Raw genomic sequence first — 21,791 nt, 5'->3', positions numbered from 1 at the left:
GAAAAGACCCAGAACCCAGAATTGCTATACAATATCATCACTTAGTTGGCTCGCCCCCTCCTCCACAGAAACGTCAACCGAGACATCTCTCTTTGCAGCTGGCTATAACGTTAGCCAAAACATGAGGAAAAGTCAAGGTGTGTGGCTGTTGTTTTCGTGGTGTGTATCTAAAACAATTTGACATAACATTACACATTAAGACAAATATTATGGTCACTTTTACCGTCATAATAACATTTATCCCTGACTGCAGCCTTTCTCTGCTTTAACTAACCTTGCATTTAACAGCCTGAGGAAGACATCCTGGCTACACTAACATCTTCTAATACAACAGATCTCTAATCAATATCTATCTAACTAAGAAATTACCTAACACTGGGGAGGACCCTGTTTGCCAACAGTCAGCCAGCAATGCCAGCAATCCTTCCGAGCTCCTTCTGGTGAGCTGCCGGGGATTTTCCATGGGGATGCGGGGTGGTGTTCTTCACAAATCCCCAGGCTGGCTATGCTGCTACGTGCATGCGCACGCAAAACACGGTGTCTCGGCGGCGGACAACACCGGCAGGCCCAAATCCCCATCTCGAGGACATTAAACCATGCTTCCCCCACTCCCCCCTTCCACACAAAGAGCAATAAAACTCTGGACCTACTGTAGGCTAATGCCTGTTGTTTTAGTCTCTACTGCTGTTCCTGATTCTCTCCAGTGCTGCTTTGCCCTGTTTTTAGGTGCCTTTGATTTGCTTATTTGTGCTGTGTAAAAAGTAACGTTCTGATGACGCTACTTTTATAATCCTTGTGTGTATCGGTTCTAATGCTTTGTTGCCTTTATGTAAGTTTTTATTTTAAGACCAAGTGTTCTTTGTTATTACGTACTTGCGTACGCATGCACCGCGCGGAGTGGCAGCAAGTTACAGCAGCTGTGTCCTTGTTGTGTTCTTTTCCGTGTTTTTATGAAGTTCTGTTCTTATGTGTCTGTTATGGTGGTGTTATGTTGGTTGATCTCTATTGCTGCTGCTGTAACACAGAAATTTCCCCACTGTGGGATCAATAAAGTACCTACTCTACTTAAAAGGGCCAGTACACCTTTACTGAATGGTGGAATTGCAGCAGAACCCCCATTTTCTTACACTAAATACAGTACAATTTAACACTATGTTTACACAGGAACAAGTACATGATGAGTAGTGGTTACTGTGTCACCTTGAGCATCTTCTTGTTGGCTGAGTTCTTGCCACACTCGCGGCGGAGGCGTTCGCTCATGCTCTGGAGCTCCCTGCCGAAGTAGATCATTCTCTCGATGGCCGCCTGGCTCCCGCCGCACAGCTGCCTCTTGGACTGAGTCGACTCCACCTCTGCAGAACCACCACCACAGGCAAAGTGGGCATTTTTAATGCAGGATGAATGTGATGTTACTTTTACTTTACAGGCATTTAGCTAGAGCAGTTACACTGACAGCAAGAGTGGGATTAGCCCCTGAACTTTGATAACCACAGTGTTCACAACAGTACATTTACACACAGAGCATAAATCTGTCTTTTATTAAAGAGGAAAAGCAGGGCAGAAAGACTGGTTGCTCACCACTGGCTGATCTCAGAATTCTTACAGCCAGCTGAGTGTTAGAAAAGGACTCCTGCCAAAGAGGCAGCTGGAACAGACAGCCTTAGAATCCATCATGCAAATACAGTCAAAGGCAACCAGGGATACAGTGATGCTGATATGTGGAGTCACCAACATGTCAGCATACACATGTTCACTCTACTCACCCATGTCTGCGTCACAGTCATCGGGCTCGGTGGTGTATTTAGAGCTGCCATTGAGGAAACCATTTGAGGATGATTCCGTCACTCCATTGGTGAAGTGGTCAATCTCCATATCCATGTCATTACTGAGGAAACAGACAGAAACAGTCACTACCTATCAAGTAATTCCTCCTCAGTCTCGAATGTTGATTTTGTAACATCAAATTAAATGCTGAAAATGATCTGCTATGAAATGGCTTAAAGCAAACATGCTGGAGTGCCATACCTCTTGGAAACAACTCCTGAGAACAGCTGGCAGCATTTATAACATGACTACCTAGCTGTGTCAACTGTGTGCAGTAGAAATGATTCACTTTTATGCTGAATTTAATTTGGATTGAACTTGATTCACCACTGATTCATTTGATTTTCAATACAGTGCTAATTTCCAAGGTCAGACCTCTAAGAATTGCTGACAAGAGCACATGTGACTGGTGTAATAAAAAGTATCATGGAGCTAAATGTTGCATATATGAGTTCTCTGGCCTGTTAACTATTTATTTACGCAAGAATGAGGGGAGGTTATTTTGAAGCAGTAAAACCCAGCACCCCACAGTCATGTCTCTGTGTACTGACACACCCTGCAGTACATGACTACATCACTGTGACAAGGTGGATATGTTAAACCGCTGGAGACAAACATTTGCTGTTCTTTATACATCATCTTTGACAGGAGTAAATCTAAAGCAGACAATGTACTTAACAATGACAAACAATGTGATAAAGAATTCCTCTTTAGTTAAATGAATTAATTGTCTTATTGAGCAGCTGGTAAACATCAAGAAGGCAGGTTTTATCTGATATGAGCCTGCCATGGGGCACAAAGGACAAGACAACAGCAGGAGGAGGAATAAACATGAGCACAACGCAAGTAGCATGGTACAGACACAGTGAACCTCTTTGCGGAGACCATGGCGGGCAATGAAAAGACCCTCCTCCCTTAAGTATTCTGGTTTAGTGTCAGTGTACGTTTATACTGTATATTAACCTACAAGAACTGGAACACCACAGGAGTGGTTGGTACCACAGACCCAGTTTTTGTACGTCTAGATTATCCAATTCACACCTACTCCTCAACACAATCACTGCTCTATGGAACAAAGTCAGTGAAGAATGTAAGTGTGATGAGGACACACTATGTCCTGATAATGTCCACACACCAGTATAGAGTTCTACAGATGCTAATCATCACCATGATAGACATAAACGCAGCTCTATTGGCAAATGAAATGAAATGCAGTTTGAGCTCGTGGGTTTTCTCAGTACCTGGTTATGAGCTGTTGATTGCGGCTGCCATTGAGGCTGATGTCAGACACTGGGAGGGTGGAGCCAGAGCCTGGAGGGCAGGGCTTGTGACTGTGGGGGGAGGAGCTGTGGCTCTTGCTGGATGTCACACCATTACAGCAGTTGCTGTCAAACCCTAAAAACAACAAACAGTGAAATATGGACTTTTCTTAAAACAAATACAGATAAGGCTCTGCCAATACTGATGAGTCTTGTTAACCTGAACATGATGGCATGTGAGAATTGTTTCTCAGCGTCCACTTGAAAAGGTGCTACTTTTTCTCTCTAAGCAACAAAGGCAGAACTTGTCAGACTGATGATAAACTCAGTCCTCTGGTGAACTGACGTGTTTAAACACATGGTTCCACATGATAATTAAAATGATGCCAAAACATCTAGAATCACAAAAAACCATATGCTGTAGTTTTGTTGCAACTTACAGTTGAAGACTGGTGTGTCACTGACATTAACTTTGCTTTTAAAGGCTACCTAAGAATAAATGTCAAATGCCTTCACAGCTGTAGATCCAGATGCCGTTTCAGTAAAGCAAGATGTTAGTCTGTACATATGCCAAAACCTGGACGTCACCCTGGACGTTTCCCAACAGATACTGAGGCTGTAACACGGTGATTCTGGTTACCAGCTGTAAAATCGAACAGGATTTGTACTGGGGTGGACTCGAGAGCTGTTCTAATCTTCAGATGTGAATGTATTGACCACAGCTGGACTGTACCTGTGAGGTAGGGCTGGGAGCTGCTGGCTTTGTGGCTGGGACTGCTGAAGGGCCGGGGGGAGCCAGGGTAACTGTCCTGAGACTTTGGGCTGCGACCTCCCAGACACCTCACCTCACTGTCCGTCCCATTCACCATCTCTATGAACTGTCTTACTCTGCAGATGGAGGGAGGGAGAGAGGGAAAAAGCAATAGGAAGAAAACAGAGACCAGAGCAAAGGAAGGAAAGATTAAAAAGGGGAAAAAAGGCAAGATAGAGATAATGCAAAGAAAGCAATATAGATAAAATTCAACAGAGATGTTATGCAAAAATAAACATAAAGCAAACAAACACCAGATGAAAACAACAGAAAAGAGAGGAAGGAAGAAAATCATGACATGAAAGAGTAATGGCTCAAGTTAGAGAGACAGGGAGAAACAAACAGCGTTGATCAGTATACGCATCGTTTTCAGTAAACCTCTTCCATTAGTGGTTTAAATTATGAGCTTTTTTCAAAAGATGCTCTGTAACAAAGTCAGATTCTTCTGACTTAAAGCCCCTTTACAAAATTAAACAGTATACATTTCACAGCTATAAGCTCTCTGTCAAATCTGAGGCAAACAGCTCTTTTCAAAATAAAGCCGGAAAAAAAAAAATCCCTATTCTTCTTTGAACATAAAATAACACAATCAGTACCATGGCACATTTATTAAGTTCAATAAAGCCATCACACAGAGACAGGAGCCCCTTTTACACAGAGATCACAGAAAACCGCCAGCGTTTTGACCTGCCAAGGCAGCTTTTTTGATTTAAGCCCATTTACACAGAGCTTACACAAAATTCTGCGTTTTTGTTCCTTTTACACAGCTGCTGGAATCCTGGTACTAGAGGCGTGATGCTGATCATGACGTCAGACAGTATGTGTACTTCATGGCCAATTTAAAAATGAAACAAACGGGTCATTATCTGATTTAGTTTGATGGATTTATAAATGGAAATCGGGAATTTCTGTAGCCTACTATATATGCATTCAGTTTCAGGTCTGCACGTCTGTCTGATGGCAACACTACACTACAAACATACACGACCTCTCGTTGCAGCACTTGGAGGGTCAAATTCAACCCCTCATTCTGGGACTGTACCTTTTACCCAGAACAGCAAAGTGGAAAATTCCCGCATCGAATGGGCTGTGTAAAAGGGGCTGGTGTGTGAGAAAACCTTCAAATGCAGCCTTGGTCTTACTTGAGCATGAAGAGAAGGTCTGGGTTCCTCTCCAGGAGGTTGGGGTAGAGCTGCTGGGTAGTCTCGATGGCCTCGCCCATTCTACCTGACAACACAAGCTTCTGGATCTCTGCAAACCAGCAATGAACAGGTTTACAAGAGATAATACTTCCTAGTTCTAGAGTTTTAATTACATTTTAATTGAGCATTTTATGAAAGTAGTTGCAGCTCATAATGAACAAGCCACTTTCTGTTTGTTACAGGTAGAAAGAAAGAAGCTGTGCTCTAATTCCAGACTACCTGCATACAGTAGGCGCTGTACTACCGTCTTTACAGTACACCATTATTTGCAATTAGTACATTACAAAACAGCAGTCACTGTTGTTTTATGCCGACAGGAAATGAGATAATACATGTTCCATGCGAAGGCAATCAAACTGCAATTCCTGTCTCTGAAAACTAAAGCTTACAGAGTGCACACTGCTTGTTTGGGTATATCTGGTCACCTTTCTGGTAAGAACATGGGACTTACTCAAACCTGGCTTAGAATTAGTGTGTAGCATAGATTTGTGACAGTTTGAGACATAAACATCACAGATTACCACTTAAAATCGCCAATGTAGTTTCCAGTGTAAAATCTTCTTCCTAAATGTGCAGGTAAAATCAATGTCTTCCCTCTGCTGCTCCAAGTCAATGGCAGAAATAAGAGCTCTGACCCTCAAGGAGGAGAACTGGGAGCATTTCCAGGCCACAATGAATGAACAAATAAAGGGATTCAGGCATACCCATTGTTACACATGACTTTCAGGATCAGATTTAAAATATTACGGAAGTTCTAACCATTTTGAGTGTGGTAGCAGCATCCTTTAAAAACATGACACAGAAGGACTCACTCTGTCGATTTTTGATGGAGGCCAGCTCCTCGTGCACGGCCTGGTCGGTGGATTTGGCAAAGGCTTCAGCTGTGGCACAATAGCTGTGGTGCACCAGGTATGAAGCCACCATCCTGAAGAGGAGGAAAACCAGAACACCCCGAGTGATTCAACAGCAACAGTAGAAATCACACAGACACTAACAGATAAGAGCTTCTCTTCATCCACCTGGTCTCACACACCTCTCAGCCAAAACAACTAATACCTTTGTCAGAAAATATAACAAAGAGGGAGCACAGTTAACTGATGTGCTCTTATTATGCATTAACATAAGATCATCTGATTGGAAAGAAATGTCAACCACTTGTAGATATCTTGTAGAGATTTGAGTTTGAAAGTATTTTTGTGGTTTTCCATTCACATCACAAGAAACAGATTTGTTTGCTATTTTAGAAAGCAAAACTAAAAACCTGCAAACCAAACAATCAGTATATAATGATTTGTTGATCCAGGTCTAACTAGAACAAGCAGAAACAATATTTAACCAAGAACTTCCTGTGCAGAATCGATAAAAACTGTCCAACACAGATTCCGAACAGGAAATCACTGTGGTAACTTTGAATATAGTTTTGGTTGCAGGGCAAATGTGATTTGTTTTATTGGCATCACAACCAAATCCTATCAATTCAATGGTTATTTTGGTTTATCAGAACCTGGATCTTGCAAGCTTGGTCTGAACAGCTACTACATGGGCCTGGAGATGAGACTGTTTTGTAAACTGCTGTTTTCAAGTTCAAGAATGAACTTTGAAGTCTATTATTTCCATCAATCAGGATAACTATTTACATTTTATGTATTATCCCGTCATCACTGAACATTTCTAATGCTGCGCCAATGACATATTTGATTGTGAGATGTCTATTCTCAGCACAAAATCTCAGGGACCTTGTTTACCATCAATTCCTTTCACAGTGACACATTTGAATGAATGTTTGCGCCTCTTCTCCCACCCGTGCAATGTGCACTCTGCATTTGGCAGCAAAGTACCGCACAGATGCACAAGCTAATTTCAGAGCACTGCTTGCACTGGTTATTGTGCTACCACAAAAATACAAGGCCCAATTCATCTAAACCATAATACAAACGCAGACACATCATAAAAGTTTACACGGGAATAATTCAGCTTTCTAATCCCCTTACTTCTGGATCATGGACTGCCACTCGCCCTCGCGCTCTCCAATAGGAAAGCGGTCAATCTGGGCCTGGATCTTTGTCCTCCACTCACGCATATAATCCTCAATGTCGAACACGAAGGGGTGCTGGCCAAAGTTTGCGTCCACCACCTCCCCTGGAGTCTGAAGGCCCACAGTCGGGTACAAGTTAGGCTGCAGCAGAGAGGGTTAAAGATTAGGATGACAGAGAAGAGGGAGTTTTGGAGCATAATCTGGACAATAAATCAAAACAAGAAACAGGAAACAATGCATGGAAAAACAGGGAAACTAAAAAACCCAGGAAATATCTACAATTAGCCCCTAAAACCTTTACTAGCTGACAAAGAATACAGAGTAAAACTGTGGTAGCAGGTTGGCAGGCCATCATTTAAAAAGGAGGCCAAGGTTCAAAAGGTCTTAGACATTAAAGGAGCAATAAGTACAATCTGTACTGGACAGGCCGACTGCAACCATATATCGAGCTGATCTATGTACTGACATGTTCAGCAGAACTAATGACTCTGTGATTATACTGCCAGGTGCTGAGATTTCTGAATCACTTTCTGGCCTGCAACTTGCCAGTCTACTGTTCTGTGGAGTTTGCAATCACTATACCCTCCCTAATAAAAGCAGAGAATATGTTATTTAGAGAATAAGGCTGACTTTATTCCATATTTGTCTTATTAACAAGGCTCAGTAAATTCCCCAAACTGCAGATTAATGCACATGTGGTGCTCCAACATATCCCTGGCACAAGGATGGAGTAAATTAGCTTAAACATCTCAGTAAACTGCCAGTTTTTTCCACTTTATTTAGTCTCACACTGTGTCACCCTAACCCTTAAGGACTGTTTAATGTATCTGTCCGGTCTGTGTCATCTTCAGTCAATACAGAAGCAGTTAAAGATTGCTTGAAGCATCATTTTTCCTGTCAACCACATAAATATGGCTATTTAAGATTGGTTATTTCTCTACACTGACTTACAACCTGTAGAGCTGCGTCAATCTCATCCAAGAACATGGAAGTGTGGTCCAGTCAATATAAACCTGTGTGTGTCCCCAGTAATAAAAGAACGTGTGATCCAGTGACACAATGTGGCTCAGTAGTTTCTAGACAACAGTGAAGCTCAGTAGCACAGAAGAATAAGATTTATTAGCCTTTGGATACTCAGACAATACTAACTAGTATGATCAATTCATTCTTGGCTGTGGCCTTTTCATGTAATTTATTTATTGAATAAAAATAAAATAATAATAAAAAATAAAAAAACACAAAACATCACCAGCCTCATCCTTTAAAGACCATAACTGGGGAAAATCCAAACAAAGATGAGCTGAACAGCAGCAGCAAGGCTCAACAGTACTAACGCTGCAGCAGGACCTGACACCAGCAAGGCCAAAACTTTAACATCCGTGAGACAAAGCATTGACTGTCAGCACTCAAATATCACAGAAAAACCTCCTGACAAAATTTAGCAAGTGACATATTTGAAAATCCATTTGGGGGGGGGGACCTGTTTAAGCATTTGCCGAGCTGAGCTGTTGACATGCGGCATGCCAATACCAAAGGGTTAAGTAGATGCCAAATTCTTGTTTTTTGGAACAGTCATTCTGCTTGCTTTGTATCTCTGATGACAAGATGATGATATAAACAGAAATGTGCCTTGTATGGGTACACGGTTCTACTGCCCTACCAACCAAATTACAGCCTTGATTTGATCAGAGGAAGTAGCGACTGACAACATGCATCCACCACAATGTCTGTGTGAGAGATTGTTCTTGGGCTGACAAAAGTGCCCTGATGCTTCAAATCCTCATGTTTCACAATGCAGTAACAAAAAAGCTGTAGATCAGAGTTAGGACTGCTTTCCAAAAAGAAACCAGGACTCCACTTATTTCTGGAGCCAATTTAAATTAGAGTCAGGAGTAGGTTAAGGGTTAGGGAATAAATTAGTCAACTAAAGCACCCACACAAACAGCAGTACACAGGTGTGTGTGTGTGTGTGGTGTGTGTCTCTTAGAGCTGCCTTTGTCATGGCCCAGTAACCACAAAGGTCAGCCGTGCTGAGGTGACGCACTGCACAGCTCTTGAGGAACATGAATGTCTGGCTCACAGCCACGCCTGTTTCGCTGCTCAATGGATTATTGTTGCAGCTAAGACCCTTACTTTCTTTTACCTCAAAATTTGCTCTATTCTCATTTTCTACCAAGCAAGAAGGGGGCAAGTGTCTCTCTCACATTTCCATGTGGTTAATGCATGCACGAATCTCATTAGAATTAATGTCCATGTGGCGTGGGAGTTGTTTAAATAATGAAGCATAAGAGCCGACGACAGCACAAAGCAACAGGGTTATTAAAGGTTGTATTAAACAGTCTTTCTGCTCCGTTTTCAGTCTCCACAAATCCCTGAGAAAGATACCCGACTATTCAGCTGCTAAATGCCCCACCATGTTCACCAGCTAGCCACGAACTCAGTCTACTATTTGGTACTAGATCGACAGCGACAAGCTGAAAGACGTTATAAACTCCATAAGCTGGGAGAGTTGGTCATTACAAAGGACCTTTTTCATATACAGTCATTGTTAATATATAACCACTGATTAATGCATCTTCAACAGAAACTATACCGGTTTCACAGGTTTTATACTTTTCTAAATTGCTGTATGTAACAAACTATTTCATATAGTTTTCCGATAAATACATATATTTTTATATAAATAGTATACCGTGTCAGATCCATGACAACTGAGTTACAGCAACCCAACAGTGGTACACAGAATTTATTTTACATTTTCAAAATGAAAATGATGGTTAAACACTGATAAAACCTGCCTGTTTATGACTGGCCATCACCAAAGAACAGACTGTCACTACACAACTGACACAAAAACAAGCAGCTTTAAAGTTCATATATTTCAGAGAAGTCGACAGGATACTGGCTGTACAACAAAATGTTGTTAGTAGTTCATGTACAACATGCAATAACATCTTCCATTGCATGTTGAACCCAACACCTCAAATTGTGTGATTTTATTTCTTTTAACACTTTATAATGTCTTAATTCAGGTGTCAGTGAGAAATATGTCCAGACTTGTTCTCTCAGTTATCATCGGCCCAAGGGAATCCCAATTCTCTCTCATCAACATCACAAGTTCACATTTTTTTCCAGTCCTCAATACATTTTGCACAGTGCAAACATTCTGACTTCAGCAGACACTGAAGAAAATGAAGCATTTCATTTCTATAAGCAGCCACATGTCCCCAAGTCCTGCACAGTTTCAGATTTGCAAAGCCACATGTGCCAAGTTCAGGACAGGAGCAGACTCTCATTTATCTCTAAATCAAGTCCAGACCCAACCTGACTCATAATGGAAGATTGCTTTACAACACAGGGGTGAACAAAATGTTAGTACTTACTGGAAGGTCTGTGAAGGCAATACCTGAAAAGAAAACAAAAAAACAATGTCAATGTGAAGGAGAGGAAAACAAATTTCTACCCACACAAAGAGGCCTCAGTCTGTGTGTTTACATCCACTGAAGTGATCTGGTTACAATCATCTTTTTGCAGGAACCTGCTTTCGTTAATTTCGTGTAAATAAGAAAGACAGTGAGGTAGATAGGCAGAAACAGTACCCAGGCAACAGGTAAATGTTGTACAAAGTAGAGGAACGAAAGAAAAGCTGTTGACTCTGAACATTGTGGCTATATCCAAAATAATTCAATCCAGTACTGAAACTAAATTAAGAGTGTAAATACATCAGTTTCTGCAGCTGAACACCAAGTTGTTTATAACACTTAAACACACTTGACCAGTAAATAAAAATGGCATGGTAGGGAACAAGGAGGAAATGTGCCGGGGAGCAGCAACGTTACTGTGGTGCATGTAAACAAACTTTTGGATTTCCTATGGAGACAATTTTTTTCCTAGTAACAGGGCTTCTTGTGAGCATGACAGTCCCTGGTTCCATTATTGTCTGAAACATATGTTGTGTTGGCACCTTAAAAGCATGACACATTTAAAGACCAACTAAAATCACATTTACTCATTGCTTTGAAAAATTAAACCAAGTTTTTATATGTATTGTTAACCGTTCTTATTAATAAAAAGGGGGGAAAGGTCTTTGGCGAAATATCAGAGATGCAGGTTTTCATCTTAGTTGGATGGAAGGAAATGTCAGTGTTTGACTGACAGCAGCCAGCAGGTTTCAACAGGCAACAGGAGAAACTTGCTTGTAAGCTGTGGGCAGACAGCATCGCATTAATGGTGTTCAGTATCTAAACTGACATTTTCACATATATTTACAAGCCATCTAATGTACTTCAGCTGAGCTACCTAGCCTGTAAACTGACTAGCAGCTTTCAGTTGTGCTGTATACCTAGGCTGTGGCCATTTTTTGTGTAAAAGCAGGTGTTGTTGATGAGGTTAACGCAGCAGCCAATCACATCCCCTGTTGTAAACGTGGGTCCGTAGGGTTGCCCGGTGCCAGACGAGCAGAAGGAGTGCCCGTCGTCTCCATGGTAACCATATGAGTGCTTGTCCCAGCCTGAGGGATGTGAACACAAAAGTGAAAGAATATGAGCATTGTGCAGTCAATGAAACATAGTAAAAACAACTGATGTTCTTTCTTAGAACACAGACAAAACAAAGGAAGGACATAAGAGCAACGGGGACACAACTCGTCCTTCACAAACAGGACTGAAATAGAAACGTGTAAACTGATGATGCAGAAGAGCAAAACCTTCTCTGTACTATTCATTGTTCTTACAGCCAGTTTTGTGTCCTATAATACAAACTGTAGACTCCTGAGGATGCAAGGGCTGTGACCAAGCCTCCTGAAATATAATACAGCCTGAATGTGTGATTGAACAAAACAATGAATAAGAGTTTAAAATTAATTTGACCATTTTTATTTAAAAAAAACATTCAAAATTAATAGCTGGACTATAGATGTCAACCAAGATGTCTGATGCAAGTTCTGCATATCAGTGGAGAGTTTCACTGCAGCCCAATCTCTGCCTTAAACATGTTTAGTGGTGCTGTGTGGAAAATGTGTGTAACACTGCAAACACACCCCAGGTCAGAAATTCACACTTTGGTGTTCATGCCGTAGATATGCAACAGATACAAAAATAGAAATGCTGTGTCACTGTTCTAAACCCTCAGTAAAGACTGGTGTTTTGGTAACAGTGACCTGAGCATGAAGCGGTTGCTAATGAGGGCCATGAACCTGAAACATTCTCATTTTATAACGTGTATGCAGCCACAGCAACATACTGAGCGTTAGCAAGCGGACACCTGAGGCAGTCCCATGATACAGGTATATCTGCATTCCCATTATCAGAAACAATCACTGTCTGTGTGCACAGTTGTGTAACATAGCATCAACAATCGGATCAGAGTTTCTATGACATTAACTGGTTTTATAATTTGTGCTTGCTCTAGAACGGTTAACTGCAGAAGAGCACAGCCATGTCAGTTTGAACACAAACCTTAATTTCTTTCTTTGGCATTTGCAAGCCATTTTGTTTAAGCACTCTTTACTTACAGAGTAAATATGAATTGTTGTGAGCATAAAAAGAAAGCAATATTTTTAAATGCTTATGAAAAATGTCATGTGTGCTGGGAGTATTTGTCTGTTCCTTGCGTCCCAAGGGCAAGGGGCCACCCCTGCTGCCAAGTGGATGGCCTCAGGGCTGTTTCAATGTTACACACTACAATAAGTGGCAGGATCCTGTGAGTTAATGCTGAGCTGCAGAATTAATCCTGCCGTTTTCACATTCAACACTGAAAGAAAGCACTCAGCTCTGCAGCAGTCTGGCATCAGTCTGCTCTGGGCATCCTGTTATCTTTGGATGGAGAGCCTGAACCTCGAGGGCGGGTCCAGTTATCAGAATGGTGAAAGGGTGTCAGGGCTCCTGTTTGGCCTGATAACTTCAGATGAGCACTGGGCTCACAGCTTCTATCACTGTCCGACAATGTAAACAGCTGACTGCAGTTCCAAAGCTAAAGCCTCCTTACTTACATTTATTTATTTATGTTGTAAAGGATTTCATTAAATCATCTTTTACTTAAACCAAGTTAAACTACACGAATTAGAAAAAGTTCTTAAAAATTTGTATTCCCACATGTACAAGTACTTTGCCTTGTACATGTGTAATGACAATAGAGTTGAATCTAATCTAAGACGTAATCACTGTCTGTGAGCAAACAAAATGAACAGTTCTGCAATGTAGCATCAATAATCTGATCAAAATGTCAGTATCTGAAGTCAAACTGTCAAAAAAGTGGTCAATAACAATTCTGATATGCTGAGGAAATAGCAGGTCTTACCATAGATGTATTAAGAAAACATAACCAAGGGGCTAATGCTTATTTTCATTATAGAATAATGTGCTGCACAACTGCACACAGACAGTGATTGTTTCTAATAATGGGAATGCAGATATACCTGTATCATGGGACTGCCCCCCGTGTCCAGTCCCAGGATGCCAGTGAGTGATATGCATTACAAGAATAAAACTATCAAAAATATGCATAGCATCACTTCAGTACCCAAACAGCTATTTCATCTTAAATTTGACTAATTTTCATGTTCAGTTCCCAAAGGTGCAGAGGGCCAACGAAATATCTCTTTACTGAACGAGTTGTCTTCCAAAAGTCTGTTAGTCACTCACCTGCATCAGAAATTTACAATATAGATAAAATTCTTAAAAATACACACATAAAGAAACACGCAGTACATAACACACAAACTATTTATACATAAATGTATTTGAGCCATTCCAACAATAAGAAAACATGCAAATGTAAATCAGATAATGGTGATGGCACACTGAAATCAGAGTCACACCTACACCCAGTGAAACTAAGGCCAATCGCTACCTGACAGGACGTTCAGACAAAATGACACCAACACAAAGACAGAAATCTCTGGTATAATATACAGAAGACACATGCAAAGAGACATTCTTCTCACCACACCCAAAGGCAAATGTACTGAACACGAACACACACACACACACACACACACACACACGTAATCTTACCAGGGAGTCTGTTCATGTTTACACCCTGAGCTGAGAGGCCGATGCCCATGTACCTGTGGAACATGCAGTGGAGAGTTCATTTGAACATGTAAACAGAAGAGTAAGTGACCAGCCATTAATCATGACTTGCTGATTAACATCCTAAACATCCTCCATATGATTATCTACAGTCACGCTTGAGGTTGCATTACTCTGTGCAGTCCAAAGGGGGAAAAAAGAAAAGTTGGATGGATGAACAACTGAGGGACAGCTTTGCTATTCTTACTTCTTCATCACTAGAGGCACCAACAGTATGCAAACTGAGCTCTGGTCATGCTTGACACAGTGCCCTAGATGCCAAGGTGCATGTGCAGAAAGCGACTTCAACCTATCTTGTGGGCCATGTTTTGTGTATTCTTTAGATCAAAGCTGTCAACATCTTAGCTCCACAACACACAGTTTGTCTCTACTGATTCTCTGCGTTTTGGAAATGGAATATCTCAACTGTAGCTCGGCTTCAGCATTAAAACTTTATGCTTGTTTATCTTCTAAGTGACAGACTGAGGAACTGAAAATTTTGACCTGCTAAAGATGCTAAATGAAAAGTCAGGTGATAACCAAAAGATTCAGATTCATCCTTTTGGTCATGAAGGTCTGTGCAAATTGTTTTAGAAAACCCATCCACTATTGTAGAGATTAGAGTTGCAATGCTTCATCTTTAATCAATCACCTAATTAGTAGACAAAAAAAATTCACCAGCAACTATTTTGATAATTAAGCAGTTAAGTCATTTTTCAAGCAAAAACGCCAAACATTTGCTCGTTCCAGGTTCTCAAATATAAAGACTCATTGCTTTTCTTTGTCATTTATGATAATACATGGAATATTTTTGAGTTTTGTACTACTGGACTGAAAAAGAACACATTTAGTGATGTTACCCTTTGCTCTAAGATGATGTGGTGGGCATGTTTCACTGTTTTCTGAGCTTCTACTGACCAAACAATTAATCAAGAAAATAATCAGCACATTATTCTATAATGAAAATAAGCATTAGTTTCAGCCCTAGAAGAGACACATGTATTTCTCTCTGACAGACCAGCTGATAGCGTGGCTGAAATGTTTAAATATTAAATTTTATAATCAGATAGCATTTAACTTCCTGTTCTCTTACAGACAGTACATACTGATAAGAAACTCAAATAAATGTGAGAAAATGTGAAAACTATTAAAGCAGTCAGACATCCTGTGTCAACAAGGGTCTGGATGAAAACAACCAGTGAAGTGGTGAGATCAGCTATGAGATGAGGTTCTTCAGATGACTGAAGTCTCAGTTCAGGATTACTAATTCACCTCTAGCCCCTTGAAGACTTTAATCAAGTTTCTTGTTCATAAGACTTGTATTTGTTACACAGGGCATGTTTTAAAATAACCTTGACTAATGACTACATAATCTGACTGAGAACGGTTCACAGTTTGGGGTTGTAAAGAGTTAGCAAACATTACATAAAAATCTGCTTCCATTTAGTAATGCCCGTTTAACTAAATATGGCCAAGACTTTGCCTTCATTTAGAATAGGTACTGACAGTATGCCCCATATATAGACTGAGAAGAGGACTGTAATTTCCTGTGGGTTGTCATTTTTTCTTCAGATGATCTTTGATCTACCAAAGATAATCAGCTTCCTACTGCTTCAGTTCTCCCTCTGAACACAAATACACTACATAACAACTATTAGACTACGTAATTTGTCTATCAATAAATGTTGATTTGAATAAAATCCTGATGCAAGTTAACAAGCACTGTACCGTTTCTAATTTTTAACCTCTGGCCAACTCCTCTCTCTGTGAGAAGTGGTATGACATCCCACATGAGCAGCTTATTCATTGTGATAATTAATTTTGAAGGCCATTTGTACAATTAACAAGATTTAAAGTCAATAATATGAGGGTGAAGTTTATCATAAACCCAGTGTTGTCTTCCAGTGTGTACAACAACACCCTCTTCTCGGGGATGTTATTGCAGCTGCCGCTTAGCTCTCAGCTGTGCTATGAGCCGAATTCTAACATGAATATGTACATCAACATCCAGATATTGGTTTAAGAGATAGCAAGGTAACATTGTAATAATTAGCAAGTTACACTTAGCATGTTAATATGCTAACATTTCCTCTGTTGACATTTTAAGTTAATTTTATTCATTCAGCCATAAAATCAGAAGCACAGTACAAAAAAATATATATATATAAAAGAAGTGAAGAAATAAAACAAATTGTATATGAGCTGTTACAACTATCACTCAAACCATTACAGATTTTAGGATTACATAGACATTTGCATGTAAGGATGTCCACATGCAACACTGAGTCATGTTAAAAGGAAGTTTCAGTTTTATAGGAATGCAGCTATTCACTTATGTGTTAGATGAGAAATGTTGACCTGCTGGTGGGACCAATGAAAACTCGATGGATCAACAAGGTTTTTGTGATTATCCAAACTTAATGTTTAGACCAGTAGCTGAAAGTGTTGTAAATCAAGTGTTGTCTTCCTGAAACTTTGTGCTTTGTCCTGTCTCCTTACCCATCTCGGCCTTTACTGATGATCTTCACCTCGAAATAGTAGACCCCACAGGCGGCTGGGATGGGGTGGGTGGCCCGTACGGACGCTGCATCCTTGGGGGTTTTCCCGTGACCTTCAAGCATAAACATTACACAAAGACAAGAGCAACAGGGAGTGGTTACCACAGGTAGAAACTTCATGGTAGTGTTGCTTTCATCGACGAAAATGACTAATCGTCAACGAACCTTTATCACGTGATGAAAACGAGACGCAACGTAAATGCTGATCATGTGACAATGACTATAATTAAATGTATAATGCAATATTGTTGACGAAAAAACAAGACTAAATGTGGTTTACAAAATAAAAACTATGCTAAAATGTCTCTTCATTTTCTTTGACCAAAACGAGACAAAATGTTATAACGTTATTTCGTCTTGTTTTGTCACGTATTTATTATTATTTTGCAGTATTTCTGTTTCCTGTGTCTCGCTTCAGGGGCTGCATCAGTTCGTCGGCTGAAACTAGATGAAAATAATCATGGATAATTCTGACTAAAATAAGACTAAAACGATCAGACTTTCAGTTGACTGAAACTTGACTAGGCTATAAAGAGTATGAACGTGTCTAAAACTAATAAAAACTAAAATGACAGCTTCACACACAGACTAGACTAAAACTAAAATTAAAACAGGCCGCCAAAAACAACTGTACTTCATGGACCATTCTATAATCATAAATGAAAAGAAATAAAGAATGTGAGGACAGACAACTGATGATTATCAACTGATATCAGTTTAGACTTCTGATTTCATAATTAATTTTAATTCACTTTACTCAAAGTACAGTTGAGAGTTGTATGTGGATTTTGGCGGGAGTGGCAGTGGAAGGACCAAACCCCAACAGACACAGTGACAGAGTAAGATCAAACGAGGCATGTAAGAAGCAGACAGCATACCTCTCCCATCAGGGAATGTTGACTCAACCTGGCAGTTACATCCCTACACTGCAAGAAACTACACTGTAGATAATGTGAAGCTGTCTTCAACTGAATCTGAAAAGACATGGGCCTTCTGCAGACAGTCTGTAACAAAGGTTTTACAATCGAAGTTCTGACCCAATATTTGCTCAGGGCAAATTGTATAATCATAGTATTTTGTACTGCATAATTAACTTTCTGTACAGGGTTTTTGCTATAATTTTATGTATTTTCCATATGAAACAAGGTGCTGGGAAGGGATGTGGGGAGGGACTTGCTGTGAGATTTAAAAAAACAAGACAAAAACAAAATGACCATCAGGTTAATACAAAGGAATATTGGCTTTGTGCCCCCAAAATATAAAATGCCATTTTACTAGATGACAGGCTTATGAATAACCCGAGTACAAGATGTACTCAGTAGCTATAAGATTAAGATGATGTGAATCTAGACCTGCTGGTTTCTGTGAAGCAATTCATCCTGTCAGCCTTTATATCCAACTTTAACTCACACAGCTACAAAGCAATACTGTCAATAGCAATATTCAGGGTCATTACTGGGAACTAACATTAGGGGTCAGATGTGAATTAACAGCCAGTTTGCAGTGAATATAATAAGTAGGCAACTAGTTTGGGATATCAAAATTAACTTATCAATTCATTTCTATAAATATTTTAATGAATTAAAATTAACCGACAAAACATAAGACAAGGGCATGCTGTCAGACAAAGCACTGTAGTGCCTAGGTGTGCCACTAGGTGATGCCCTTTACAGGGCAACAGTTAGCAATACTAAAATTAGCTACAGTGAAAGAAGCAGAAGTCACTCCCATTTTGTAGATAAGGTTTGTGTATTGCCTTATAGGCTATAAAACTGGAATCTGGGCTAGCCGTTTCATGATTATTCCATTATGTTATAGGTTATTCAGGGGTGAAGTCTACCGATATGTTGTTAAAAAGGTCTGATTATCTTTTGTTAGGCTAGATATGACCAACACATTTAGTCTGATCTAATATATGTTCTCCAATGAAGCCTGAAAGCTGTGTAGCAGTGTATTTAATACACTGGGCTTTGTCTGGCCAGTTGTTGAATAGTGACAGATGGGAATGGATTTGATGTCATTCCTGGAGCTCTAATAATATTTATTTTATCTGCCATATTGTGCATAAAATGTCAGAAAACTGCAAAATGCTAAATCTGTCCAATAAACAGTCCTAAACTCCAAGGTTTTGAGTTTATTTTCAGCATTGAAGAAAATGAGCAAATATTTGCATTGAAGTACTGGTATTTTCTGCTTAAAAACTGACTTAATTACGAAAACAGCTGCTAATCAACTGATTATCATGTCAGCTCTGTTCATCATGGCTAGGGGTGTGATGACACACTTAGCTCACAAGACAACACAGGATATTGGGTTCACAAGAACATTACTCTAAGTCACAAAATGCAAAAGACTGTAGGTGCATTTTGAAATGTTTAACTAATCATCTTGTAATGAATGTCATTTCACTTCTACTTCCTGAGTGCGAATTAACATATACAGCAAAAGACAGCAATATGCAAGCACTGTCAAAGGTTTTGCCACAAACTCAACTGCCTGGCTTCTCTCCTGTATGATTTCAAATGAGTTTCTTTAGACCTTATAACTGCGCATGAGCTTTACCATGGTCACACTAAGTTTTAAAGGTGTGAAAAAACACAGTGCTCCACATTCAACTCTATGGGGGATTATGTTGACTATAGCCGCCACAGGTGGCTCCGGCAAACGGACGCAACCCCATGCAGCAAAAAAGTTCAAGATCTGGTTCAACTTTGACAAACCAGACTGTGACATCATCCAGCAAAGGCACTGCATTGACCAGTCATGTAGGGGAGATGATTGGGACATGGACGCCAACAGGAAGAAAACCTTGTTTACCTTATTACCATGTGTATTCCCTGCTATTCACTGTCAAATCTGGCCCACAGTTAATTCACCATAATGACACACCATGCAGCATTAGTACTGGATGTTAAACCATGTTTTTTTAACCTATCAGTGCCACCATACTGGTGGTAGAGTGGATGCTAAGGTAGAGTGGGATACGTTAGCAGCATGGCTAACCAAAACACAATGAAAACTCACGGGCTGGAAACATGAATGAAGCCATTCACGTCGACTCATCACAATGTGGCCATTTTGTAAAAGACTACAACACATACACACACACCCCCCAAAACAACCAACACAGCCCCTTGCATTAAATCACAGCAGGCAGTTGCATTTTTGCTGGACTAATGCGAAATTACCGTCACACTGCATCATACCGACCTGGCTCTGTTGTGTACTGATATTGTGGGACAGCTTTTGCTTCAATGAGAAATACTGGCATGTTTTAATACTGCGAGATCATTAAACAAGTGACATTTATTATGACAAACATACAAAGACAAATTCTTTGTATATTTAGTCTCTATACTCAAGCTCCACCCAATGAGCAGAAAAAGACTAGGACTTTTGTCACAGCAAAATGTTGTTTATCAAAAATGGCCTGAAATTAGCAGCTCAACACTGCTGAGGAGATGTGTCATTTTAAGAGTAGTGAACTGCCTTCTACTTTCAGTGGTTCATAGGAAAATGTCTAAGTTTAAATCCTAAAGTTACTCAACTCGTTACTTGTATGTGCTATAAGATTTTCAGGTGAGTTTACTGGTGCAAACACAGAATGTTCTAGTTGTAACCAGGAAGAGTGCGTAGAGAGCCGGTCAGACCCAGAACAGCAGAACACACCCAGGAAGCACGGTTACACTTTTCCCTTGTAGGCCTGCACCAAAAACCCTCTTGATAGCTTTGCTAAGCAACTAACTAGTCCAACCCGAATGTCAGACAATACACTTAATAATCATTAGCAGCAACAAACTATGTCTGTCCTGTCATCAATACCTACTTCACTGGAAGCCTGCCAGTTCTTCTGAGTAACTTAAGACTAATCAATGTATTTGACACCGTATGTTTCCTGTCATTTAATCACTTAATAATGCTACATTAGCCCTAGCCCATTTTGGCTAACGTTATACGAATATGTGACTCACATCGAGCCTAAACAGCCTTAGGTGTACTGGTTCTATCTTTACATGTGATTTATTACATTTCATAAGCTAGCCTGACAGGTTATCAACCGTCAAAGCTTAACCGTGGCAATACATAGAGCTGACAAACTGGGTAACGTTAGCACGGAAGCTAATGAGCTAGTAGGTCAATTTTGGCTGTGGTTACACCTCGCCAGCTGGTCGGGTTGCAAGATGTCCTCTGCCTTGTTGTTGATGAAGCTACTAGCTTAGCCTGCTTTGTTTTTAGCCACAACGGCAACTGGCTTTAACCCGCTAAGCTAACCGTCAAACTAAGCTAACGTTAGCAGCCAACTCTGGCGTTAGCATTGGTCAATAAAGTGCTAAACTTGAGAGTGTCTTAATGCCATACCTTTATAGTGTACACGAAGATTGTTCTGAGAAAGCCCGATGTAGCTGAACTTGTCCTTCGGGCTCCAGGATCGAGGGAGCGGAGTCTCGTTTTCATTAACGGCTGGATAGAGCCGTCGGAGTCGCTGGTTGAGCTCCTTTTCCTGCTCGTTCAGAGCCGAGTCACCGTGGACAACAACCGACATCAGAAATCCACAGCCCGATGATTGTCCAGACATGGCTACGACACGAGTTTTATTAAAATGGCTTGTTAGCAACAAGCCAAAGCCACTTGCCACGTATGTCACTCAGTGTCAAGTTTTAAAGGGGGTGGGGGGGATGGGGGGTGGTGTTAGCAAAGCTAGCTAGCAGGCTAAGCTAACTGGCTTCGCTGGTCGTAGAGAGGCAGCCAGAGCTGGTTAGCCGAGAAGCTAACCTAGCTAACGCATTTAGTTTGCCCACCAAAGGCAGAGCGATCGGTGAAATGGCTAAGGTTTACATTAGCTGACACAAATCCACAAACAGAGACACCAGAAGAAGACTGTCTGCCTCCCAGGAACTAAAGAAAGTAGTTAAAATCGAGATGAGCGGGTCGCTGATGGGAGCAAGGCAACAAATAACGTTAACCTTAGGCTAGACGAAGCGATAAAATATAATGAGCTCAGCTAGCCTCGATCTTTTGTTTGTTGTCGGAG

General features: G+C 40.5%; 1 protein-coding gene across 1 annotated transcript in view; it reads right to left on the bottom strand.

Annotated features, from left to right (window-relative positions):
- Positions 1-21,384, bottom strand: part of ranbp9 (RAN binding protein 9) — a 24,766-nt gene extending 3,382 nt beyond the window's left edge. Inside the window, exons 1-12 of the mRNA XM_020587032.1 lie at positions 21,119-21,384; positions 16,701-16,812; positions 14,145-14,197; positions 11,474-11,641; positions 10,515-10,537; positions 7,088-7,272; positions 5,909-6,021; positions 5,037-5,145; positions 3,817-3,971; positions 3,066-3,219; positions 1,764-1,885; positions 1,201-1,352 (exon numbers count right to left, since the gene is read on the bottom strand). Of these exons, the coding sequence (XP_020442688.1) occupies positions 1,201-1,352; positions 1,764-1,885; positions 3,066-3,219; positions 3,817-3,971; positions 5,037-5,145; positions 5,909-6,021; positions 7,088-7,272; positions 10,515-10,537; positions 11,474-11,641; positions 14,145-14,197; positions 16,701-16,812; positions 21,119-21,335 (1,563 nt within the window). The 5' untranslated portion in view covers positions 21,336-21,384. The remainder of the gene's footprint in view (positions 1-1,200; positions 1,353-1,763; positions 1,886-3,065; positions 3,220-3,816; positions 3,972-5,036; positions 5,146-5,908; positions 6,022-7,087; positions 7,273-10,514; positions 10,538-11,473; positions 11,642-14,144; positions 14,198-16,700; positions 16,813-21,118) is intronic.
- Between the last annotated feature and the right edge of the window lie 407 nt (positions 21,385-21,791).

This window comes from Monopterus albus, unplaced genomic scaffold (genome assembly GCF_001952655.1).
Source record: "Monopterus albus unplaced genomic scaffold, M_albus_1.0 scaffold435.1, whole genome shotgun sequence".
Taxonomy (NCBI): domain Eukaryota; kingdom Metazoa; phylum Chordata; class Actinopteri; order Synbranchiformes; family Synbranchidae; genus Monopterus; species Monopterus albus.
Note: the sequence above shows the minus strand (reverse complement) of the source record. Positions and strands in the feature narration are given on the sequence as shown.